The sequence below is a fragment of the Macaca fascicularis genome, chromosome 1 (genome assembly GCF_037993035.2).
Source record: "Macaca fascicularis isolate 582-1 chromosome 1, T2T-MFA8v1.1".
NCBI lineage: Eukaryota > Metazoa > Chordata > Mammalia > Primates > Cercopithecidae > Macaca > Macaca fascicularis.
Window position 1 is genome coordinate 34,472,800 of NC_088375.1, and position 27,281 is coordinate 34,500,080.

The following is a 27,281-nucleotide window of genomic DNA, read 5'->3' on the forward strand; positions in this document are numbered from 1 at the left end:
AATTCCACGGTGGTTTATAAGTCTTCTTTTATTAACCACTGCATTCCTAGCACCTAACACTGTGCCTGATCTATATATAATAAACACTCAATACATCTTTTTTAATGAATGCATAAACATCATTATTGCAAAGGAATTCATAGATTTCCCTCAAGATGCTGCTAATTGAGGCCTACATACCAGTGACTCTGCAGACAGCAATATGTCAACAATAAAGACAAAGTTCATCTGGAAATTTCCAAGAGAGAGAAGTTAATCAGATTGGAAAACTGTCTACTTATCAGTAACACAGACTGAAATGATATATTCTGCGGCCTTTGACTAGTGTAGCATTGATTAATGCATTGATCACCTGCATTTCGCAGAGTAGCTGGCCATTAGGGCCAGATTTGAAAATGATGTGACTGCCCTCATTTTCAAAAAATGAGTTACTTACCTGATTCATTTCTTGCTGATTTCCTTAACATTAGTTTTTTCTTATATATTTGTATTTTTCCTTTAACTTATATCTTCTATTAATTGAACCAACTTTCAAAGAGTTTCATGAGATTCAGAGAATCTCATGTTGTCTCTGACAACAGAGAAATGTAAACTAGAAATGGACAGAAAATGGCTAGTGGCCAAACAAACAAGAGCTTAGATGAAAGGGGTTCCATTATTTGTTGGTTTAGGTCAAAGTATTTTTGTGCCTGTTGTTTCAGTTTAAACACAGGTTGCATGTTATACCTAATACACACTCTCTCACCTTCTGCAAAGAAAACTTTCCTACTCACTTTGTAAAAGAAAGGAAAATATAAAAAAGGTAGTAAAAGAAAGACTATTGTTGACTCCTACAACATTAACTGGTAGCTGGAAACTTACAATAACAATCACTAATTGGAGGTACACAAATGGATCTAACCCAGGTCCTAATAATTAATTCTAGTCTCACCTTGTGTTTAATCAGTTGGTTTTTATGTCCAGCTTGTTCTTTTAATGCCAAATTCCCAGACATCACATTATCTATCCCCCAACCCCAACCTAACCTCACACACACAAAGCAGCAAACATGGAGATATGAAAGGAGGGATGAGCAGCTGGAACAAGACCGCCTTCAGCATGATAAAAGGGTGAGCTGCTGCCAGGAGGTTGGAGGGGAGGGTGTTTGGGGAGATGCTCTTTTAAGCGACATGCTATCATTTCTGGGAAATAGAAGAAGAAGAGAAAAAATATGGCATTCACTCGTTTATTAAAAAAATATTAACTGTCTGCCTGCTAGATGCTATACATTGTAAAATGCATTGCAGGAGATGGGGTAGGAGTAGGAAGAGAATTCAGAGATTTGTGAACATGGCCCCAACCTTTCAACAATTGTTGACCCTCTTATGCCTCAGAGAATATAAAAGTGTTTCTCTAAAGCAGGATTGTTCATTGAAATCAGGACAATAAATAAGCCTAACAAAAACACAAAACTACTAATGGTATCTCTCAGCCCCCATTTGCACTTCTGTTGAAACTGGGTTGTTAATGGAGCTGGAGTCCCCCCTGTGAGGAACCAGAGGTATCTGCACCTGCATTTGTATGCAGCCCGTGGAACCGGCCTGTGCAGACTTTGTGTCATAGGTCACAGGGAAGCTGACACAGCTGGGCACTTTTATTTTTCCCACCTTTGGAGGATGTGCCTGACAGCTCCTTTGCACTTAAAAGGGAGTAACCCCCAGGCTGCTTATCAAAAAGCTTCCCCAGGGAGGCTGAGACGGGAGGATCCTGAGGCCAGGACTTTGAGGCCAGCCTGGGAGTCTTTTCTACAGACAGCACATTCTTACAGTGTCCACTCCAGTCCCCACTGCCAAAAAAAAAATTCTCACATGGGTGGGAGAAGTGGTATTTGTTTCCTGGTCTTTTCCAATAAAACTGGCTACAACAAGGTCTGAATATGGTTGGCAAAGGAGGTGATCCTGATCCTGATTTTTGGAATGGAGATTTGACCCTTCTGTTGCACTAACCACAAGTTAGTAGGTGATTTGTGACTTCTGCAATATACATATGTGTTGTACAAAGGGTGAATTTTACCCAGGGCAAGTTTTACTAACATCTCTTTTAAATTTTTATCAGTTGCTATTTTGTTCAAAAATAGGGAGATGAGTTTCAAATTTCATTCAAATAACGCTAATAATAGTAACGTAGTAATAATCAGTCCCAATGCACTGAACACTTAAAAAATACTAGACATTGTGCTTTATGTATAATTATATCCAATCCTGGTACAACCTTTTAATATAAGTATTGCTAACCCTATTTTACAGACATGGAAACTGAGGCTCACAGCCATTAAGTAAACTTCTCAAGAACCATATCTAAAAAAAATTTTGAAGCAATTCTGTGTAATAATAAATCCTTGCTACAGACAACTACATTCAACTACTTCCATTGCCATATCAACCGAGTTAACCTATTTAACCTTGAGTCAGGCAGTATTAAATGGTTGCATTCCCTTATCAGAAGTAGAAATCATTTGCTGAGTTTATAGAGTCACAGAACATTAGAACTAGAAGAAACTCTAAGTATAATCTAATTTCATTATTATACAGATAAGAAAATTATTTTGAAGAGAGTTAATAATTTACTCTAGGTCAGCTGGCTGGCTACTGGCTCAATTGAAACAAAAAACCCAGTTCTCCCAGATCCCAATCCAGTACTCTTTCCCTCAACATGTTGTCTGAGAGTAGGATGGGCAATACAGCAGGCCCCCATAATCATCAGGTTTGTTTTCTGCCACTTCAGCTAATTATAGTCAACTCAGTCCAGAAATAAGTAAGGTGAGACATTTTGAGATAGAGAAACCACATTCATCTAACTTTTATTACAGTATAATTATCTTATTTTATTATCAGTTATGGTTGTTAATCTCCTACCGATTTATAAATTAAACTTTGTTATAGGTATGTAGGCACAGGAAAAAAAAAAAAAACCTAATATATGTAGGGTTCAGTACTATTCAAGGTTCCAGGCATCCATTGGGGGTCTTGGAAAAGATTCCCTGCAAATAAAGGGGACTACTGTATAGACATTTTATTGCTTAGGACATGAGGTACTCACCCCAAAAGATGTGAAAACCCCAATGATGTCAAGTTCAGATTCTCACATCTGATGTAGAATCTTCCCTTCCCTTACCCTTTATCTTGTGATTTTTTTTTTTTCCTTAACACATTTCCTGCAGAGATAATTAGTGATGGATTGGAGCCTATAACTTAATCAAGATAATATGCCTGGTAAATATATGTCTTGTACTATTTAGCCTCTAGCCATATGCTTACTTCTCCTGGGTCTGTATTTCCATGGCCAGCCCAGTTGCACATTGAGCTACATGTTGGATAAAAGAAAATGCGCTAAACAAATTGGCCCCAGTTTAGCTTGGCCATAAATAGAGTTTCTTCTCTACATACCCCATCCGGGGATCTACGCTTCTCTCTTTTCCACAGTCATGTTGGTTATCATTCTGATAGTTAGCAATTATTTCCTATAGGTCCTACATTATTCTAGGAGCTATGGGAATTCAGAAAACAATTGTAAGGGTTTTGCGTTTGCTATTTCATCTGCCTGGATTGTTCTGCTTCCCATCTTTGCATGACCAGCTCCTTATCTTTCAAGTCTCAGCTCAAAATCACCGTCACTGAGGCTTTCTCTGTGCTGGCCATCTGGATTTACTCCAGTCCTCCAGTCAAACTCTGGTACGTCAACTGGCTTCAGTTTCCTCAAAGCATCTATGAGTATCCGAAATTATTGCTTTCATTTATTTATTACTTGACATTTCTCTCTCTTCTCACTAGGATATGAGCTCCAGAAAAGCAGGAAAAGTTTCTGCATCATTCATTATCATAGCTCCAGAGCCTAGTCTAATGACTAGTAGAGAAGGTGTTAAATAAATAAATGAACAGCCCATTCCAGGAAGCAATCAATCAAGTTCTGAAGGCAAAGTTTACATATCTGGAGTAGTTGGGAATAGTCCAGAATATGATAAAATTAACTACTAAATTGTATGGTAGAGACAATATGTTACTATTGTCAGGCTCATAATTATATGAAAGGAGCTTTCATCAGCACTAGAATTTTCCCATCAACCAAAATACTATCCAGGTTAGGATGCAAAACTCTTCAAAAACTTTCTAGAGGAAAAAATGAGGGCCTCATTTGAACACTGCTTTTAGCAACCTAGACAGAGATTTCCTGAGATAGTAAGATTAGGACAATGTTGCCTAGAGTAGTACAAAGCTATTAAATAAAAAAGTCAGCTTATTGCCTTTAATACTGATTTTTGGTATGTTTCCAATTCCTTTCAGTGCCTGAGGGCTTTAGATAGTTCAATTCTTCAATTCTGCACACAAACTATTTTCTGCACACAAGCCTAGTGATCAATGGCCTAATCAAAGAAAAGCCTTGGTCCAAAGTGAAAACCACTCAGGATAGTCCTCCTGCCTGACACTCCTCTGTGGAGTTAACATCAGGGCATAACCCTGGAGACCACCGTGCCATGGCTCCAGTGTCAAAGTTTCTGTATTAGACAGGATGAAAAAAGACAGTAAGAGAACCCACTGCCTGCAGGTCTTCAAGAAAAATATATAGACTTGCTATACAAAATGTGGTCTTGGAACTAACAGCTTTGGCATCATCTGGGAGCTTGTCAGAAACGCAGAATTTCAGGACCCACCCAGACTTACTGAATTAGAATCTCCATTTTAACAAGATCTTAGGTGATACATATGCGTATTACATTTTAAGAAGCACTGTTGGATAAGAGACAAAAACTATTCCAACAACTGTGTCGTCATTATGGATCATGGCCAAAATAAATCCCACAACACTCAAAAATACAAAAAACTAAGAGTTAATGGCAGTGGATCACCATGAAATCTACCTAGGGTTGATTTCTGTTTCTGTGGTGGGTTTACCTTTGACCAGTTTCCTGGCTTCAGTTGTTTCTTATTCTACCTCATTTTGTTCACAAACTTTTCTACTTTGATCTGTTTTTGTGCAATTGGCAGGCTAAAAGGCAAGAAGCGATTCCCAGTCCATCTCAGTAGGTAAAGGCATTCTTTTTTTTGTTTGTTTTTTGAGAAGGAGTCTCCCTCTGTCACCCAGGTTGGAGTACAGTGGCGCAATCTCCGCTCACTGTAAGCTCCGCCTCCCGGGTTGATGCCATTCTCCTGCCTCAGTCTCCCGAGTAGCTGGGACTACAGGCACCTGGCACCATGCCCAGCTAATTTTTTTTGTATTTTTTAGTAGAGACGGAGTTTCACCATGTTAACCAGGATGGTCTCGATCTTCAGACTTCGTGATCTGCCCGCCTCAGCCTCCCAGAATGCTGGGATTACAGGCGTCAGCCACCGTGCCTGGCCAAGGCATTCTTTTAAATCCTGACTGTATTACTTACTATTTCTGTGACCACATGCACATTATTTAAGCTCTCATTATTATTATTTCCTAATCTATAAAATGGGGAGGGTAAGACTTAAATGATATGTATGTTTGAAGGTTAAATGAAAAAGGCGATATAACATGCTTAGCAAAGTGCCTGCTCAAAGTAAGTGCTCAAAAAGAAAAAAAAAAAAGGTAGCTATTTGGTAATATTATTCTTAGTAACTTTCTCCCTCAACCTACATATCTAGTTTACTCTGGACTCATTGCATCAGAGCCAAGGGACTTGGAGACTCAAATTAAATCCTCACACATATGTTTAGGAAAGCTTTAGAGTGTCTTCAGGAGGCTCTGTCTATGACACCAGTGGGCTTCGCTGTGGCAGCACCTTCATCAGGCCTGTCTGCCTGTGAATGTCATTGAACAGCTGCCTTCTCTAAATCCCCTCTCTGCTCACTACAGGTCTTTGCATGTAGCAGGCCCTCAGCAAACATTTGTTGAATGAATGAATGAATTAATCATTTAGAGAAAATAACTATATGCCATAATTGCTTTGCTACTTGAGTGCTAACTTTGTTGTTATAAATGTATAAAGAAAGATCCTTTGGAGCTAGTTTGCAACTTTGGGGTTGTAAAACGTAAAGCCTTTTAGAAATTTGTTATGACTCCTCATTGGATTTCTATAAATTTGTGTCATTTTTATGACACATGTTACAATGAAGCAAGTTAGCCTAAGAACTACGTCAGCCTCAAATACACAAGGACAGGTCTAGGCTGACCAGCATTCACAGAGCAGGAGTAGAAGGCATTGCTGATTCGGCTGTTGTTTTTGGTTCAGCCAAAGCAGAGGTCTGTTTACTATCTTGGGAGAGGAACCAATTTAGTCTTCCTGGGCTTTATCCACATACAAACGTGGAAGACATGGCATCTTGTCTGCTGGAAATACAATGCCATGTAGCTGGTTTACTCCTTTCTTTGACTCTGATTTACCGCTGCTTAGAGCCTGAGCATCACATTAGAGAATGAACTAAGCTTGTGCCTCAGAGGGAGAGCAAGTCATTCTTCTCAGCTTTCCCGATGGGAAGGAAGAAACTGGCCAGAAAAAAAAGATGGATTATGTAGAAAAAATGTGGATTACGAACGAGAAGGTGCAGTGGAATGGAAGAGCTTGCTTATTACAATTTGTCCACCCAGATAACCCCACTGATATGCACCAAAAGCAATAGCAAGAAAAGGTGATGGCAAAAGTCAGATCTAAAGCAACAATGAAAGTGATATTGGAAAAGGAAGGGAAGAAAGATCCAAGGAAATCCACTCCTGAATGAAGTATAAAGAAAAGAAAAAGAAAAAAAATGTACCGTGCTTAGTGCATCAGGTGAGGTACAATTAAACCCCTGAAAGTTCTAATTTAAAATAGATTTCCTTTTTTCTTGGTTATTTCTCTGGGATATACAGATTTATATCTCTTTACTGGTTTCTCATGAAGTAAGAAAATATAAAGGATCCATTCCTTTAACAAAATGTGGATGTTAATTACATGCCAGGCACTGTGTCAGGGATGAAGACTCAAAGATTAATAAGACGTGGTCATATCATTTTGTAATTCCTCCCAGACTTCAGTCCAAAGCTCAGCTTTCTGCAGATAAAAAAGTATGTTTTCCTTTGTTATCAGTTACCTCACTGATACAGTTAACTCAGGATAACATAAACTTTCAGAATATACTTTTCAATCTTTTAAAAGAGTTTTATTATAACAGTGGCAGATGCTTGTGGGAAAAGCAATTTGGAAGTTTTTAGTCCAAAAAATAAAAGTCCCTCATCCATATCTCTAATCTTGGAGCAAACAGATAATTTATTTTGAGATTATATGTTCATGTTTCTCTATAAATATGCATATTTGTATGTATGTGTATATTATATAAATATACACACAAACTCATATACATATATAACATACATTATATATAAATATATATTTTTTGAGAAAAAGGATAACATAATTAAATATATATATATTTATAATTTTACAGAAAGACCAGACCCTAGTATATCTATTCTTCTAAAGCTTGCTTTGTTCACTTCCATTGGCTAGGAATAGACTATCTTTGGGTGGATAGACAATAAACTGGTAGCAGTGGTTGCCTGATTGCCTCTAGGGAGTGGAACTGGATTACTGGGAAATAAGAGTGGGAAGAAGATTTACTTTTCATTTTATTCTGTTTTCTGCATTTTGATTACTTTAAATAAATAAACTTTTGAAATTAAAAAAAAGAGAAATATGGTAAATACTGTCAAGTCTATTATTATGGAAGACAGTCGTGCAGGGAAATGACAATCCAGGGAAATGTGGAGAGTGCTGCCAAAGGATGCATATGAAGAGCTGTGAGAGCATAAAATAGGCAGCAGAGAACCCTGTCTGAGTATCAGGGGAGGCTTGGTGGGAGTGATGTTGGAGCTAGCTCTTGAAGAGTGGGAAGGAGGAGATGGTAGAATGGAGGGCGGGTTAGATAGATTGAGAATCACATGCTCCAAGTCTTGGAAGTGTGAAAAACCTTGATGCCCTCTTTCAAACTAGGGAAATCTTAGTCCTGGACCCATGATGGGGCCTGACATTTGGCAGGATATTATTTAATTATTTAAGGTCTAGCAATTTATAGAACTTTAGGAGGTGAAAGAAAAATGCAAGCAAGAAACATAAACCATAGCCAGGAAGACTAATGTGTTGATCCTCAGGGCCTGGAAAGAGAGATAGATGCCCCCAGGAATTACGCAACAGAACAGACACAAAGGGACAAGAGAGTTTCAAGTGGAGGACAAGAGAAGCATTCAAGAGAGAAAATTTCTGAGTAAGACAGAGTAGTGGTGGAGACTTCAGAGAGCAAATCTGTGACCTTGGATTGACGCAGGAAGGAAGTCTCTAAGGACCTAAACTGTGCAGAGGCAAATGAAAAGGTTTAGGATTGACAGAAGATAACCTTATGTCATCAGAGTGGAGGGTACTCGGGGTAGGTAGCAGTCAGTGATGCAATGGCTGGAGAGGTGAGAGGGGGTGGTAGGCTGAAAAATGGCTCCCACAGTCCTAATCTCTAGAACCTGTGAATGGCAAAGGAGAGTTTACAAATGTCATTGAATTAAAGATCTTGAAATGGGGAGATTATCTTGGATTATCTGGGTGGGCCTAAAGCAATCAAAAGGGTGTTTATAAAAGGGATGCAGGAGGAGTCAAAGTCATAGAGAAGGCTATGTGGCTCAGAGACTGGAGTGATGCACTTTAAAGACGGGGAAGAGGCTGCACACTAAGGAATGCAGGTGGCCTCTAGAAGCTGTAAAGGACAAGGCAAGAGATTCTTTCCTAGAGCTCCCAGAAAGAACAAGCCCTGGTGGTGCCTTGAATTTAGTCCAGCGAAACTGAGTTTGGACTTCTGGCCCCCAGAACTCTAAGAAACATAAATATGTGCTTTTTTAAGTCACCAAGTTTGTGGTAATTTGTTGCAGCAGCCACAGAAAACTAATATAGGGAGTGCAGTCAATTGTTCGTGCTGAGAAGGCAGAAAGGAGTTACTGAAGGGTTTCAAGCTGAGGAGTGATGTCATTAAATAGCATTTAAAAATAACAGGCCAGGCACAGGGGCTCACACCAGCAATCCCAGCACTTTGGGAGGCCGAGGCAGGCGGATCACGAGGTCAGGAGATCAAGACCATCTGGCTAACACGGTGAAGCTCCATCTCTACTAAAAATACAAAAATTTAACCAGGCATGGTGGCAGGTGCCTGTAGTCCCAGCTACTCGGGAGGCTGAGGCAGGAGAATGGCATCAACCCAGGAGGCGGAGCTTGCAGTGAGCCAGGATCGCACCATTGCACTCCAGCCTGGGCAACAGAGCAAGGCTCTGTCTTAAAAAAAAAAAAAAAAAAAAAAAAAAAGGTAACAGACGGTGAACTGTAGAATGTAGAATGGAGTGGAGTGGCAGGAAACTGAAGAGGAAGAGATACATGACGAGGTGATTGCAATAGTTTTTGAGAACCTTGAAGAAACGGAGAATGGGAGATGCTGTTGAAGACATACTTAGGTGGTGAAAAGGACGTTGTAATGGTTTAATGTGGAGAGTAAAGAGGAGGATCAAGAAGGAATCCTCACTCTACGCTGTGACCCATCAATGGAGTTCACAAATCTACCACAGTGTAGTACTTATGGGGAAGAGAAAGCATCCATCATTGAGGTGCCTGGAGAATTTCCAGGTAGAAATGCTAAACACTCAAGAGCAAACGAGGTTTCAAGCCTCAGAAAAAAGGAGAGAATTAGGAGCGCCAGTGGAGGTGGCTGCAAAAGGACAGTGCCCAACAATAGGAGGGAGAGACTCACTAAGCACAAAACCCCATGAAATGACCAAGATGCATATGGTTTCTTTAGAGGGATATGCACACACACACAAAAAAGAGAAATAAAGGCCAAAGATTTATGGAGAGAATCTGCACAGAATTACATCTGGGGCATCAAGGAAAAGAGGATTTTCAAGAAAGCTGCCCTGGTCAAGAGGGACACAGTCTTCTGCTGAGATACATGGGATGGTCACAGGATTGACATCAGGGAATCTCCAATTAAGAAGCCCTAGGGTAGATTTCCTTCTCCCAGCGTTGTTTTTGTAGAGCAAAATAGCTGATAGTGATAATTGGAAGAGTGAACTGGAGGTGAGGAAGTAGAGAAAAGAGGTACAAACTACCCTTGTAAGAAATGAGGTGCCAATACATTGAAAAGAAACAGCGGTAAAGAGGAGTGCGTGTTTATAAAAGGATTATTTTTTAGGAAGATACAAGGTTGCAGAAGAGAGAGTTCAGTGACTGAAGAGGTTGTAAAGATTAAAAAGGAGGAGGGTAATGAAGGAGTGAGGTCTAGAGGAAGCAGGGAGGGATGGGTGCCAGCACGCAGGTGGAGAAGTTAGTCTGGAGAGGAAGAACCTCCCGACATTTTCTGTGGCATGTGGGCAAAGAACGATGGGAGAAGATAGGAGTAAGATTAGACATGGGGACGGGAGGTTGAAAATTTCGCTTCTGAAATGTTTTACTTGCTCTGTAAAAACAAATTAAGACAGAAGCCAGGTGCAGTGGCTCATGCCTATAATCCCAGCACTTTGGGAGGCTGGAGGTCGGGAGTTCAAGACCAGCCTGACCAACATGGAGAAACCCCGACTCTATTAAAAATACAAAAATTAGCCGGGCTTGGTGGTGTATGCCTGTAATCCCAGCTAGAGGCAGGAGAATCGCTTGAACCCGGGAGGCAGAGGTTGCGGGTGAGCCGAGATCGCACCATTGCACTCCAGCCTGAACAACAAGAGCGAAACTCTGTCTTGGAAAAAAAAAAAAAAATTAAGACAGGCTTCATCAGACTTATCTTGAGCAAGATGAGCCTCAACGTTGGTATGGCAAACCACATAGTGTTAGCATGACAAATAAGTGCCTGTTGAATGGGAGGCTGCCTTCCAAAGATCTGGCCCAAAACACCCATCTCTGAATTTTCCTCAGTCAGGCATAACTAAAGCAAGTTACATATCTGCAATAAAACCCACATGGAAGTCACCACCTCAGGGGGGCTTTTACACCATTACTACCACCATCACCACTGTCAGTGACAACAAAGCAACAGCAACAGCAAACACCTTGAGTGCTTACCATGTGCTTGGCTCTGTGGTTCTGTGGCTCTGAGAATTTAAAGTTGCATAAGGCAAAAAACCTACTCATGAGAATTCTATGACTTTGTAGAGAGAAGAGGAGACTTTTATCCGAATACCTAACCTGAGAACACATCCCATGTAAAGGAAGATTCATAAGGATTCCTAAACTGTCGGGGCTGGAGAATTAGAGAGGGCATTACAGATGAGGTCCAGATAAATGATTGACTAAAGCAATATCACCCGGATGACTCCAGACTTCCATCCTTAAGTCCTGTGCTTTTTCCATTTCACTTCACCCTGGTAAAGTTCCTTTCCTATTCAATCCATACATAATTTTAGGTATCTGGTCATAAGTACAGAAATAAGAAACAGAGAAACTCATTTTACGAGAAGGGTTTTCAAGTCAGAGCAGGCAATAACATGTAATCAAAGGACTCAAGCCCAAAAATAGTGTCCCTTGCATGTCACAGAAGGTATAGCCCTCGCAGCACACTTGTCACTCCTAGGGTAAAGTTTCGTTCAGTATCAGCCCTCTCAGAGAGCAGGACAGAAGAATATCTCCCTTTGTCTTACGCACATATCATTCTTTATCAGTGACATTCCCTCGTGCAGCATTTTGGAATAAAAGGAAATGGATGCCAAAAGAGAAGAAATATATTTAAAGAACCAGACTAAAGAACAAAACACATAAACCCTATAACTTAGAAGTAAGTTTTAGGAATGAAGGTGGTAGATAGAGATTGACGTAGACCTACTAAAATGTTTGAATGTCTTTTAAGATTAGTAACAAGCAAGGAGCTTAATATAGACCATATTTCAGAGAACCAAAGTCAACACTTAGACTGTGGCAAAACTAGCTCCTGAGCAGCAAGAGAGGATTGCAATCAAGAAGAATAGGGCATAATGCCAAGGCCGTGGACAGAATTCCCTCTTGGATTCAGTATTTAACCTTAAGGACATTGCATTGCTTGGGAGAGAGGCAAGGTCTAGAACCAGGAGCTCTTGGTAGGGTCAGACTCTTATCTCCCAGAAATCTGAGACCCTGGCAATCCTTGAACCACTGGCAAACAGAAATAGAAGAGGATTCAGCCCTCTGGTTCAGTCCTCAGGCTCTGGCATGAAAACATAAGAAAGCTTTGCCAGCTGGAACTGGTAGTATCTACAGTTGCTTATATTACATTGCTCTCTTGGCAAATTGGAATCAGAACAATGTTAAGATCCTGAAGTTTGAAGAGATAGCAGAAGCCTGTGGTTGTGTTTCTGAGTTTACAGGAACCAAGGCTTGAGGGGAATGAATGACTGCAGCCACTGTAGCCCAGACACAAATCTCTTGTTTCTTCTGGGAGAAAGTGCCCAGCCAGAGGAGAGACCATCATAGCCCTGCTACCTCTTGAGCAAGGGAAAGCAGGAATTTGTGTGGAGCTCAGAGAACCAAGAGCACCTCAGTCACAGAGACATACTTGCCCCTGTGGCAGCCCTGCTGACAGTAGAGGTCCCTTGTCTCAGAAGAGCCCTGCCTTGGTCATTGAGTCTTAAGATGACCCATTTCTTGAGTTTTTATTGGGCTAATTCATCACTTGCCCTTTAGCAAGTCCCATATCCACAACTTGGCCTCATCAGAATGCCATGTGGATAAACTCAAGAGAAATTCCATGAATGGCAATTTTAAAGCAGTCTTGGTTGATCAGATACAAATATACTGGCCACTATGTCTGCTATACCAGAGAGTGAATCAAGAAGGTATAAAAAAATTCCAATTTCTTATACTTACTTGAACTGAATACTAACTTGCTGTCAAGACAGTAGACAAAGATTTGTTTGTGAGGCTGTTATTCAGAGCTATATAAACGCTTGGCCAATAGAGATTCCCTCATAACACAAATCAGTCGGAAAAATGAGCCTACGCAGAGGGCAGGATGAAGCAAGAAGGGGTTTACTATGTATGTAGCTGCTATAAAGGGATTCCAGGCAGAGTTGGGTGTGACTCCTGGAGACTGAATCACGCTCTCTGCTACTTCTCTCTTACTTTATACAAGCAGTCTGATACTTTGTCCTCCCTAGGGTAGCAAAATGGATGGTGGCTGGCAAGAATCTTTCGAGGACTCTCTCTGTGATAACTAACATAGTAAGCCTACAGTTTTGACCCCATTCTGCATCTAAAATTCCCTAAACACTTTGATTTTGAGATTTGGTTTTTGCAACCAAACCTTGGAAATGTTAAAGATGGGCACAGAGCATTGTGGGAAAATCTGAGTAAGACCCGTTATTACAGACTCCTTAAAATCGGTCTTATAGATTGTATGCAGGCAGCCGGTACTGACATGAGGTATGGAATTTGCCAACAAGCATGCCACTCACCTTTACTGATGTCTTCATACTCCAGCCAGAGTCGCCGCTGGACCTGCTTGTTTGGGTACCAGATAGAACAGGACTCCTCAAAGCCGTAGATAGCTTCCTGGATGTAATGGTTGCCGAACTGGTCCAACAATGCCACAAAATCTGCACGAGATGTAGCCCCATCCAGCGAGTGGAGAGCATTGCTGAGGGCTATGGAGAGGCATCACCCAAGGGTAAGAATGAGGGCTCACACTTTGTGTATACAGATTCCCAGGCAATTCAGTCCCAAACATGGAAGTGCCTGTGTAGCTCAAAGTGATGTGGGAGAGCTAGCTAGAAGTGTCTGGTGAGTATTTCCATTTAGCTAAATCAGACATTTCAGTTCCTAAGTGAGTATCTTTTAAGCCAGTTGGTTGTATTAACTCTGTGCCAAGTTAAGCAAAACGTTGCCAAACCTCTACTCCTGCCCTCTTTAAATCAATGTTTTTTCTTTTTTTAATCACAGGTCATGACATTAAATCAATTTAGTGAGTTCAAATAATAGCATTTGAAAAAAGCAGAAACAATTAGCATAGTCTAAAATAGAAACACAAATACCAGTCGAGAACATTTCACATCATGAAGATAAAGTATCGCTTCATGAAACTTCTGTTGTGTGCATGTGGGAGTATGTGTACGCACAAGGTCACGATACAAAATGTGTTCTAACTGTGGGTAGTGATCAAAAAAGGCAATTGCAAAATACTGCCTTCAGACGTAGACATGGGCAATGAGAAGACAATGACAGAAGAAAGGAAAGAAAAGTCACTAATACACGCCTATTTTATTGCAGAAATTCTAAAATAAAAGGACTGGGAAATGACAAATGGAAAAGAAAACTTGTTAGCCTCCTCTCCCCCAACCCTGCAGGCAAATCTTGGATTTGCTGTCTCTCTTTAAGAGAATTACTGTATATCTGTCTGAAAGATGGCCTATGGTAAATCTTCCAAATCCAATACCTTTTGGATCTGGCTAGCTTTTAATGATCTCCTCTTCTACATACCTGTCTCCCATGAAGGCAAAGTCAAGTCTAGCTCAGCTTGAGACTTCAAGTGCTGAGATCCACATCACAGTGACACCATTGTGTGACTTTGAATGGCATGTGGCAACAGCGATATTTGTTGTTAACTCCTGACATGCACAGCATCTGTGCTGGGTGCACACTGACTATGGAAATGGAGTAAAATCTCTAATGTATTTTCCTAGAATGAAAAGTAGCTTAGTTCTTTCTAGATGTGCTGCACCAGAAGAGTTTCTGTCAGTAAGGTCCCCATCCCAATCACTTCTTGCCAAGAACTCTTTTGTGTTAAAAGAGAAAAAGTTCTGAGTCCCCTGTGTCCTATGAAAATGTGCTATATCCTTAATGCATTATCTTTATGCACAAAACTTTACCCTTTGTGAGTTTCTGTCTCACTTAACTTCATAACTTCTCTATTTGTCCTCTACCATTTATCTTCCTCCCATTGGCCTTAAGGCTCTACCTCCCTATTGCTGACTCTAAAACCCTAAGTAAGTTTGGAACTCACTACTCCTTAACTTACTAACTATACAGAGCGAGCTAATATCGATTTCTCTCTCTCTCTCTCTCTTTCTCTCTCTCTCAATCCCTCAGTCTCTTCATTTCACTCACTTGCTGTTTAGGAGTGTTAGGCTGATTTCTGGTTTTCCTTCCCCGCTCTTTCTTGCTCTCTTTTTTTAGTTCATTGTATGGAGTCTCTAAATTACGTTCTTTGCATTTGGAATGCTTAATTCTGTCAATTTGTAAAAAGTCTGCTTTTATGTATCCTCTCCACATACTGGATGAGCCCAGGAAAAATTATACCTTCATTGGCTCCGGTCTTGCCCTTTCCTTCTCTTCTGTAGTCCAAGATAACATGTGCAATGTAATCTCTACTTAGAAAAGAATCCGATTCTAGCCATCTGCTCTTTTGGATAAATCTGAGTAAATAGCTCTCACACCTCATGTAGTAGCTACATTTTAGGCTGCATCTTCGACAATGGGACCAAAGGCTTCTCCCCTTGGAAAGGACTTCTAAGTTCCAGAGAAGGTGGGCAGGATAGGCCGCAGCAGTGCTCACCCTGAGAGATGGCCACTTGGTTGAGTTTGATGTGGTACATCACAGACCGGACCTTCCAGTGCTGCAACACAGGGTACCCAGACACTTCACTGAAGTTCACCATCCCTAAGGACAGAAGAGATGTAAGCTCAGTTCTGAGACTGATTCATAAGTCCCAAATCAAAAAACATGACCCACCTCTATGAGGAGAAGTGTTGTAATTGTGAGAAAATGATTAAATGTTCTTTGATGAAGAGAATTTCTGGAACCACAGTAACAACAGCTATCATTTATTAAACCCTTACTCCATGCCAGGCATTTTGTTAAGCACTTTGCATACATATATTAAGCCATTTGATCCTTGTGGGACAGTTGTTATTATTTGAATTTTTTAAATGAGAAAATTGAGGCTCTAAGGCTGGCTATGTTACTGCAGTAGGTGGTTTCAGAATGATAGTCACTTTCATACACAATAACTTCTTGTTCTCAAAACCTGACTAGCCTCTCTCTGGCTACCTGGCAAATAGACTTTTTGGTGCCCAGTCATTTCGTCTGTAAAGTGAGAGGCTTAACTGAGATGACCTCTTGCTTCCTTTTCAATTCTGATTCCTACCAGCTGTATGATTTGGGGCCATGCAACTCATTTGTTTGCATTTTGATATCTGAAAAATGGGGATAATGGTATACATCCAATCTACTTTATAGGCAGGTTGTGAGAACAATACAATTATGGGCATAAAAGTATACTTTGAAAAAAGATAAGGTCCCTAAGACACCAGGTAAGCCAGGATGGGGCTCCAGATGAGTCTGAGGCCAGGCGGCAGTTCTTACTCATTCTGCTATAATATCCCCATAGCAAATTTATATTAAACCCTAGGCTTACTGTAATACACCCGATTTTTACTCTTTTTAATGGTTGCAGTAATTGACTCAGCTCACACACCTGATAACATTGATTTTTCTGTCTCGTTTAACTGATTTGTGTTCAGTATTTAAGTTTTAATTACTCTCAGGCTGATAATGCTTATTTCTTCTTTACCAGAAGGAACAGTATCAGGGTGACTAAATCATTAAGTGGCAGGAACAGCCAAATATTGAGTGCCATCTCTGTGCCAGACATTGTGATAGCCATGTGTTGTCTCATTTCTACTAATGGAAAAACTGAGGCTCTGAGAAGTTAAGTTAGTTGTCCAAAGTCACTCTCAATAAACACAACCTTACAGCCTCTTAGTGATGTTATTAATGGGCTGTTCTTCCTTGAGTACCTTGAAGGAAGAACGTCACCCTGTTTGAATTCTAGCTATTACTATAAATATAAATGCTACCGAAACAAAATAATTAGGTCATAGGAAAAAAAGTTGCCTTGCTAGGTTTAGAAAACCAATTTTAGCTTTATTTCTATGCTTAATCTTTGCTATATGTGTAAGTTATAAGAATATATACACACTTGCATATGTGTGTACATATTTATATATATACAAATATAAGAGCAATATATAGTACATTTATATATATTATGCATAGAATGTGTGGTGTGTGTGCATATTTACAAATATAATGGCAATAATACATATGTAGTGAATTATCCTGCCATTTTGACCCATGTTTCTTTCAGGCTAAACCAACTAATTTAATACTTAAACTGGATGAAGAGTCAGTAGGATTAATTAGCTGCTTGTCAACCCTGATCAAATTAGGTGAGTAACTGCCAAATTTTCATTTCTGTGTGAATTATATGGGAATAATTTTTGGTAAGGCAAAAAGAAAACAGGTCAGGAAACGTGCTTAGTGAATCAATTGCTTAAATTTTATCTTAGGCAATCAAAGGTAAGCTATCTGAAACTAAGAGAAGGTTTTTAGTATTCTTTTCTTTCAAATATTCTTTTAGGGCATTAATCTTTGTGACTACCAACAGTCATACTACTACATACTTTGGCTTTTAACTTTCACGTTAACTTCAGAAGCATACAAATGGAATTCTAACTTTACAAGTTTAAGACTTCAGTCACATGCTTTAAAGGTACATTTTATGAGAGCATAAGATGTGCATGATATGTAGAACTATTTAATATAACAAGTATTGTCTAATTAGGTCAGCTCAACGGCTTTGCTTTTAGTTTGAAAAGTTTATTTATAAAAAAAAATAACAAGTCCACTAAATAAAAATTTTTCAAATTATTAGGCAAAGCCACCTTTAATTGAATTATTTCATAGGGGAAAAAGAAACAGGAAAGAAATCACAAAGCCTGAGCTCTAAGGTTGGCTGTGATGCTGCAGTAGGTAGTTTCAAAATGACCGTCACTTTCATACCCGTAACTTCTTGTTCTCACAACCTAACTATCCTCTCTGGCTACCTGGCCCAGGGATCTTTCTGTTCCCAGTTGTTTCATCTGTAAGGTGAGAGTTTTAGGTGAGATGATCTCTTGCTTTCTTTTCAGTTTGGATTCCTACCAGTTGTGTGACTTTGGGGAGGCCACTCATTTACTTGTGTTTTCATGTATGAAAAGTGTAAATAATAGTATTCATCCTATCTACCTTACAGGCAGGTTGTGAGAACAAAATAAAATTATGGGCATAAAAGTTCTTTGAGAAAGCTGGGCGCGGTGGCTCACGCCCATAATCCCAGCACTTTGGGAGGCTGAAGCGGGCAGATCACTTGAGGTCAAGAGTTTGGGACCAGGCTGGCCAACATGGTGAAATCCCATCTCTACTAAAAAAAAAAGAAAAAAGAAAAATAGCTGGGTATGGTAGTGCGTGCCTGGTGCGTGCCTGTAGTCCCAGCTACTAGGGAGGCTGAGGCAGAAGAACTGCTTGAACCCAGGGGCCGGAGGTTGTAGTGGGCCAGGCTCACGCTATTGCACTCCAGCCTTGGTGACAAAGTGGAACTCTGTCTCAAAAAAAAAAAAAAAAAAGTTCTTTGAGAAAAGAGAAAGTATCATACACATACATGGCCTCCATAATTTTATCATGATCACCCTCCTTACCTCTCTCTCATCATACCTAACTGCGTCACTTGGCATTTCTTAATTAGTGCTTTTGTTAAAACTTCCTGGGCTTTTTAGTCCAGAACAACAGAGGGAAGATAAAATAAAGAAACAAGCACAGATGTTGGGTGGGGAAGAGGGGTAGGGTGTTCCATATCCACACAGAATGAGCCAAACAACTGAACTCCATTACTTAGTTGATCAACATTTCTCCTGGATGCATTTATGCCACACCATAGACAGGGAACAGTTACATAACTGTTCATGCTTAGAAGTGTTTTTCCATGCCTACTTACAGATAATAATTCTGTTAGTTAAAACGAAAGGGGTATTTTAAAATATATATTTTCTAGGTGAGCCATATGACATACTTTCTCAAGGTGCCCTTGACAGGCAGTCAGTGTCATGCGCGTACGTGTGAAGAGACCACCAAACAGGCTTTGTGTGAGCAATACAGCTTTTTAATCACCTGGGTGCAGGCGGGCTGAGTCCGAAAAGAGAGTCAGCGAAGGGAGATAAGTGTGGGGCCGTTTTATAGCATTTGGGTAGGTAAAGGAAAATCAAAGGGGGGTTGTTCTCTGGCGGGCAGGAGTAGTAGTCACAAGGTGCTCAGTGGGGGAGCTTTTTGAGCCAGGGTGAGCCAGACACAAGATAATGTCATCGCTTAAGGCAAGAACCGGCCATTTTCACTTCTTTTGTGGTGGAATGTCATCAGTTAAGGCGGGGCAGGGCATTGTCACTTCTTTTGTGATTCTTCATTTACTTCAGGCCATCTGGGCCTATACGTGCAAGTCACAGGGGATGCGATGGCTTGGCTTGGGCTCAGAGGTCTGACAGTCAGGTTCAATTTTTTAAAAAATTTTATTATTTTGGGACACATTTCTGCTGGATGACTATTTTTCAAGCAATATCTCTGACTATGTTTTCTCAAGAAAAAAACACTAATTTTTCCTACCTATTCTTGAAAAAAGAAGAACTGAAAAGACTTTACCGGCAATATTCAAAGCAAGAAAAAGAAAGAATAAGGAAGAAAGGAAGAAAGGCAGGAAGGCAGGAAGGGAGGGAGGGAGGGAAGACACTAGCTTTTTCTTGTTATTTTTTCTGAAATGTCAGGGATATATGTATATTGCCCCAAAGTTCTAAAGCCAAGAGTCCATCCCCTTTGGATGGACTTTAAAAAATTCTAAAGAGCCCAGAGGTCCAAACCTTCACATAGATTTGATGACTGTGGCACCCAACAGGCCTATGAATGCAGCCAGCAGCCTCCTCTACCTCCTCTGGACTTCCTTCCCTTTCTCAGCTGAAAGACTGAATACACAAATGGACAACGGCCAGATTATATATAAAAATAGAACTCTGATTCACAATCCTCAGCAACCAGCTCAGAAAACCAACCCGTTATCTAGAGTAACCAGCCTAGGAAGTCAGTCTACTATCTGTAAGTCAGACTGATAGGAAATCAGACCACTATCCATAACAAACAGCCCAAGAAGTCAAAAAATAACTGCTATAACAATTGACACCAAACAACCCAGACTTGATGAGTAGCTGACAACTTCCCTGTTTTTTTCCCAGTTCCACTTAAGTCCAAACAGAGAAAGTACAATATGCACCCCTAACCAATCACATAGGATGCTCACTTCTAGTTAAGCCACCTACAACTTTCTCAACCGACAGCCTCCAATATGGGCATACTTGAAGACTTTCCTATTTTTCTCTCTAAAGCTTTTCCACTCCTCTGCCTGTCTTTGAGTCTCTGCCAAAATACAAGTGATGACGGCTATAGCAAGCCTCCAAATAAATAGCCTTTGCCTGTTCTTGTTTGCTTGGTCTTTGTTTATTTCCATACAACATGTAACACCAAAAAGTCCTGTTATTTTGATGAAGAGGGAAGCCAGCAGCAAGATAAGACATGTAGTTCAGTATTTTCCAGTGTGTTCTTCAAACTGATAATTCTACAAGATAGAAATAGGTGTTATGTGTGAAAATGACTCTCTAGTTAAATGGACTTGGGAATTGCTGGCTTAAAGTGAAAAGGATTTCTTTACTGCAGGGCTTCTAGGAAACTTCTCTAATGTTGAGGTGTTGTGTATTGCTGAGAGGAGGATACGCTTTCCAAACATATTTGAAGGCAGAACCCATTTATGAATGGAGCTATGACTTTTCATAAGAAAAACAACAAATAAAAAAACACACTTGGAAATGCTGATATAGAAGATTCTTAAGATCACTTTAGCTCTAAAATTCTCTAAACTAAATTTACGGGAATTATGACCTATAATAGTAGATAGAGTGAAATGATATAAGATTCCCTGTATAAGTCTAGGAAAGATACAATTAAAATGTTCCCAGAACTAGAGTTAACATGGGGAAGATTTGGCCAAATATCTCTTTAATAGATTCTTCTAGTTATTCTGGGCTTTAAAATAAACCCATTCCCTGCTTACATCAAAGGAAATATGTGATCTTGGCTTAACTGGTACCACTTCTTAACAAAAATAGGTTAAAAACAAACACAAGGTAGAAAAGTAGCCAGGTTAAGATTCCCATACATTTAGCTTAGAGGATTTTAGAGTTAAAGTGATCTGAAGCTTAAATTTGACTGCCTCGGGACCATCAAAATAAGTGTCCCGTCTGGGCATCCTTCTATTCCTTTTACCTTCAATGGGCCAAATTAGGAGAGGACCAATGGCATGTGGAGGAAGAAGTTTCTATCGTGAATGAGGACCAGGTTTAGATCTTTCCTTGTTCCCACAGATGGGGAGTCAACCACATGTTTTCCTGATATTTTTCAGCTCTATCCATGCTCTCCTCCCCAAAAGCTTCAGGTAACATCCAGGACTTTTTCTGGCTATCTCATAACTGAAGTAAAATCTCCTCCCTCTACCATAAGTAATATTGTGAGAGAGGTGTCCTGCAGATCTTTAAGCAGAGCCATGTATCTTATTACCAGTGTGTCACCTATGCTATTTGTATGTGCCACCTCACACGTCTTCAAGGCATTTTACATACACATGTGGAATGTGTCTGCCGAAATGGTTTGGCAAAAAGGAAACTAGATTCCTTAATGCCAGAGATGCAGGCTTTAGAGATATGTCCAGAAGTTGCAATTTAATTTCTTCAGATGTGTGTATGTGTGCATGTGCATGTGTGCATGTAGTATTTCATAGGGTCACTGATTTTGAAGGATTTATTCTTGGTCCAGAATATATCTAATTGTTTTTTCTCTTGCTCTTTCTTTTCTATAGGGTAGATATTACTTCATAGTTTTCATACTATTTTCTTTCTTCCTTTAAATATTTATTTATTCAACACACATAGATCTCATTATGGGTCAGGAACTGTTCTAAAAACTTTACAAATATGAATTTATTTATTCCTCATATCAATACTGTGAGGAAGAGAGTATTAGAATGCCCATTTTTACAGGTTAAAGAAATTGAGGGACAAAGAAGTTAAGTAATGTGTCCAGATCATGCAGCCAGTGACGAGCTAAGCCTTGCTGACCCGCTCCAGAGCCGAGGCTGTTAAACACTATGCTATATTATATCAGACAGACCTACATTGCATCCCATTCAGGTCTAAACTCACATTTTTAACATAGCTTGATGCCTGGAAGAGACCTACCCTTAGCTGAACTCATTCTTTAGAAAAGGAAGAAAAAAGGAGAGAAAGGTGTGAAAGGAAAATATCTTGGGCCCCCCAAATCACTAAGCTAAAGGGAAAAGTCAACCCGGGAACTGCTTAGGGCAAACCTGCCTCTCATTCTATTCAAAGTCACTCCTCTGCTCACTGAGATAAATGCATATCTGATTTGCCTCCTTTGGAGAGGCTAAGAGAGGCTAACCAGAAACTCAAAAGAATGCAATCATTTGTTTCTCACCTATCTGTGACCTGGAAGCCCCCTCACCTCTTAGAGTCTTCCTGCCTTTGCTTCCAGTTGTCCCACCTTTCCAGACCAAACCAATGTACTTCGTATATATATATTGATTGATGTCTCATGTCTCCCTAAAGTGCATAAAACCAAGCTGTGTCCCAACCACCTTGGGCACATTGTCAGGACGTCCTGAGGCTGTGTCACAGGTGCACGTCCTCAAGCTTGGCAAAATAAATTTTCTAAATTAACTGAGACCTGTCTCAGACTTTCTGGGTCTACAGAGGTATAGAATAAGGAAGACAGAATGAATAGGGAGAAGAGTAACAGAGAAACATACAAAGCAATCAGTGGAATTGAGCTCATGTCTAGTTTTCTAGCAAGTGTTGCCAAATCTCAGTCAGCTGCCTCTCATTAATCCATGGGACACCTTGAAGTCTCTTCCTTGGCCCAGGAGGTGCCAGCTGGGGGTCTTCAGAGGCACAGGCAAGCATACCCAGAGATTCCTGCCTCTTCTAATTAATCTGTGTGTTTGTTCCATAATGAGTCTGAAGGAAAAATACTGCTGGGCTCAAAACAGTACTGAGGGGCAGGCATTATTATCCCCATCTTATGATGGTGGACCATGAGGCCACATAAGACTCTATTGTCTAATGGCACACAGCTTGAAAGTAGCAGAGATGCAAACCCAGGGTCATGTGACAACAAAACTGTCATTTTCTATTTCCTCATGATGGCCGGTAAATACTTGCCAGGAAACCCAACAGTAGCAATGATGGATATTTAGGTGAGAGTAGCAATCTAGCTTCTCTCTCTGCCTCTGTGACCTGGTCACTTCCTCTACTCCCCCAAGAACTCCAAGCAACTATTATCTTATTTGTTTTCAATGCATCTCTGTGAAACTAACAAGAAAATACACTATTAGGACCACTTTGCAGGAGATTATATGATAATATCAACAATTTTATTGAAAAATAATCCTAACAGCATTCAGTTTTATGGCTGAGCTTTTATTGTGTATCAAGGAAATCACTGGCTTAGAAACCAAAATAAGTGAGGTCAAATCTTAATTTTATGAAACTGCAGGAAGCTGCCTGTTTGTGCCAGTTGAGTAAGGTTGAGAAGGCACACTCACCAGTCAGGAAGTCAGGGTCAGGGGTGGGCTCCGAGATCTCCTCTAGGCATTGATTCTCCAGGGGGACAGTGGCCACCACAAGACCATCTGGCAGTTGCTGGTCTAAACCACGAGCAAAGTTGTTTTGCCTAGAAACAGGGTAGACCTTCATTTCTTAGTGTTCAGGGGAACCTGACTCCTTACTGAGCATTTTTGGTTTTTTTTGTTTTTGTTTTTGTTTTGAGATGGAGTTTTGCTCTTGTGGCCCAGGCTGGAGTGCAATGGCATGATCTTGGCTCACGGCAACCTCCATCTCCCAGGTTCAAGCAATTCTCCTGCCTCAGCCTTCCAAGTAGCTGTGATTATAGGCATATGCCACCATGCCCTGCTAATTTCAACCCACAATGTAAGTGCAGTGGCACAATCATAGCTCACTACAGCCTTGACCTCCTGGGCACAGGTAATCCTCCCACCTCAGCCTCCTAGGTAACTGAAACTACAGGCATGTGCCACCACACCTGGCTAATATTTTGTATTTTTTGTAGAGATAGGGTTTCACCATGTTGCCCAGACTGGTCTCAAACTCCTGAGCTCAAGCGAACCACCCACCACCTTGGCCTCCCAAAGTGCTGAGATTATAGGCATGAGCCACCATAAATGGCCTCCCAATGTAAAATTCTTTCTGAACCAAGAAGTTCCCCTCACCCTGAACCCCATTGTAAATACACGTCAGGAGTAAGACGTAATGGGTATGGTTGGTGGGGTAAGGGCTGGCAGATATGGGAAATAAACCAGCTGAAAAGATCTACCAAAAGGGTAAAGAATATGCTTTCCTCTTTCCCAACTCAGTCCCTACTTCCTGACCCCCTCTCGACAAGATCTAGACAGAGTCAGTCTCATTTCTAGACTACAGTGAAGACTTCAGCCACCACTACATTAGTGATGACACCTCACTTCTTGCCTTTGGCAAACCAATTCCCAGGCTAAAAAGGGAAATGTTAGTAATGTCTCCTGACTACAACAGAAAAAGCAGCTGATTCCAAAAACTGTCTTGAAAATTTACTATCAGTTTGCTCATAAGAGTCTAGGCCCAGGTTTCTGTCAACTGCTGGTCCATATCATAATACTGACATCCTCCTCCTCTTCCTCTTTTCCTCATCATCATCTCCTGGAAAATATTTCCCTGTAGGTTCTAAGAAGATGTATTTAAAGAGTCCAAGGCAGAACAGGGACAGGCATTAAATGGAGAATCACCTAGAAATATTCTAAATCAATGATTTGAAACATTTTATTCTCAGGATTCCTTTACACTCTTAAAAATAATTGAAGGCCCCAAGCAGCTTTATTTATTTATATAAAAAGGCCCAATTATGTCTGTCAATATTTACAATATTGGAAATTAAAATAGAAATTTTAAAAATTTATTAATTCACGTAAAAACAGCAACAATTAATTCATTCAATATTAACATATTTTATAAAACATGAGAAGTAATATTTTATATTTTTTGCAAATTTAAAAAATATCTAACAATTGAAGATAGCTGGATTCTCACATCTGAATTCAATTTACTGTAATATCTTGTTTGGATTAAAGTATGGGAAGAAAATTCAGCCTTTCTGTAGTTGGAAAAGGCAGGACCTTGGATATACCTCGAGAGGGGACCCTTAGATATCCTTGGATGACACTGTGAAGACTGCTGTTCTAGACTGACTCACACACTGATGCTTCCATTCATAGGGAAATGGAGCTTGAGCATTTTCGTGTGGGCTTCCATGCAAAATCTTCCAGTCCCTGCCTGGGCAAAGTAAAATCTCATTTAACACTTTACTGTTAACCCAAGCTAAGCATGGTTCTTGGATTCCGGAAGAAGGAATGTATTCTTGGAGAAGACCAAGGGCAAGAATGTAGTCGATCCCTTTAGGCATATCATATTTACCCTGCTTCAAGATATAAAGCTTTATGCTAGTACAAAACTCTTTAGAGAAAGTCCACCAACAACCTTGAATAATCACTTCTATGCATATGAGGTTTACCTGAATGTTCCTTTCAGCACCTGTCCAGCAGCTACTTCCTTGGAATGGTTGTTGTAACCAAAGAACATCTCCCCAAAGAGGGTCTGGTTCATGGGAAGCTCCCTGCTTTCCCCACAGTCACTTCCCTCTGGACAGGTCTCCGTGATGAGTTGGCAAGAGCGTCCATCCACACCAAGCTTGTAGTCCTCGATGCACCTAGCACAGAGGAGAGCTTGATATAAGAAGTTATTACATCAGTGACCCATGCAGGCAAGTCAACCCCTGCATTGGGAGGAAATGCCTTTGAGAGCATGTTGGATCACCAAAGATTAGATTTCCAAATTAGATTCCAATTTGATTTTGACTCATTGGTTTTTTAAACCTGTAAACTGAGGCTTCTTTCGTCATGTGATCAGACTAAATCTCTCTCCTTTGCTGTGCAGACAAGTGCTGTCAGAACTTTAGAGTGCCCTCTCCTCTAATAACTGTACAGTTTCCCAAATAGGTCAGGGTAAGAATCACTGAAGATAAGCTTGCAAATGAGTTAACACATTTAAATCCAAGATATTCTAGAGCTTTTCTTAAGAACCATCTACAGGTCAGACCCTGCATTTGTTTGGAGGCTAATTAGGCAGCAAAAAGAAAGACACTGTGCTTAAGAAATTAATAACTTTCTAATCTGGTCCTGTGACAAGTCAACTAAGAAATTAGAAAGATTTATCATCTCCTGGCGGTGTTCTGTTTGAATGTATCCAAACACAATATCAACCCATAAAAACTCCTCCTCCATTAAGAGTAGCCTTCCTGAACTAAATAGACCCTAGGGCACACAGTGTGAATGCCACGTGCACCATTAACCAACAACTGCCTCCTTGGCATCCTCCTCATTAGGATGGAAAAGCAACATCAATGTTAGTAAATATGGGTCAGCAACTCATAAGTCATTAATTGGACCTTATTTGCAGTTATAGTGAGAAGAATATACATTTGTTAGCTAAAGTAAGAACTTCTTTCATAAGGCTGTCATTAAAAAAGAATATTGATTTAATTTGGGTCTCTCATTAGACATACACCAAATTTAGAATTTAAAGATGCTCATGATATTAAAGCACATCATTTATTACTATCCACAGCCATTGTTACGATAAGATAAAGAACTCTGTCTTATGTAGAGGAACAAGGAATAATACAGTGAGAAGCAATATTGTAATAGCAGTGACTTTGTCCTTTACAGGGAAACCTTGGGTCAGCTGATTAACCTCTCTGAGCTTCAGTTTCCAAAACTGTAGAAAGAGGAAAAAAGTAGCTGCTTCACTGGGTTGTTGAGAAGATTGAGAGACTGCACGTAATGAGCTTATGCGGTGCCTAACATATAGCTAGTGATCATTAAATGTTGTTATCAGTAGCAGCAGAGGTGCAAATGAGGCCCATGTTCATGCAACTTTAACTGTTTTTTCCATTTCCCATTTATATATTTGTGTGAACAGGTGTGATGAGAGCTCTTTAATTATAAATGTATGTGATTTGGTCTTTATACAAGAATCTCAAATCAAGGACTTCTTTGGCAGGCTATATATAGTACCTTGGATAGTGCTAAACACACGGGTGTCTGATTCTTATTGAAACAGGGAAGAAATCCAGTCCAGGTCCTACTACATTAGTCCAGGAAATAGATGTGACTCAAAATTCCCAGAGGATTCCATGGCACCAGCTTAGATCTCAGACAAGTTAGTGAAGTGGTTCCTTCCTTGAGCAATAACACAGTGTTTCTAGGAAGAATTTTGAAGCTGTGTGGTGCCC

General features: G+C 40.2%; 1 protein-coding gene across 6 annotated transcripts in view; it reads right to left on the reverse strand.

The window, feature by feature from the left end:
• Positions 1 to 27,281, reverse strand: part of ASTN1 (astrotactin 1) — a 377,384-nt gene that overhangs the window by 130,501 nt on the left and 219,602 nt on the right. For all 6 annotated transcript variants that reach the window (XM_074021135.1, XM_065529753.2, XM_005540073.4 and 3 more), the window contains exons 13-16: positions 25,503 to 25,697; positions 23,488 to 23,615; positions 15,516 to 15,620; positions 13,420 to 13,608 (exon numbers count right to left, since the gene is read on the reverse strand). In XM_074021135.1, the coding sequence (XP_073877236.1) occupies positions 13,420 to 13,608; positions 15,516 to 15,620; positions 23,488 to 23,615; positions 25,503 to 25,697 (617 nt within the window). The remainder of the gene's footprint in view (positions 1 to 13,419; positions 13,609 to 15,515; positions 15,621 to 23,487; positions 23,616 to 25,502; positions 25,698 to 27,281) is intronic.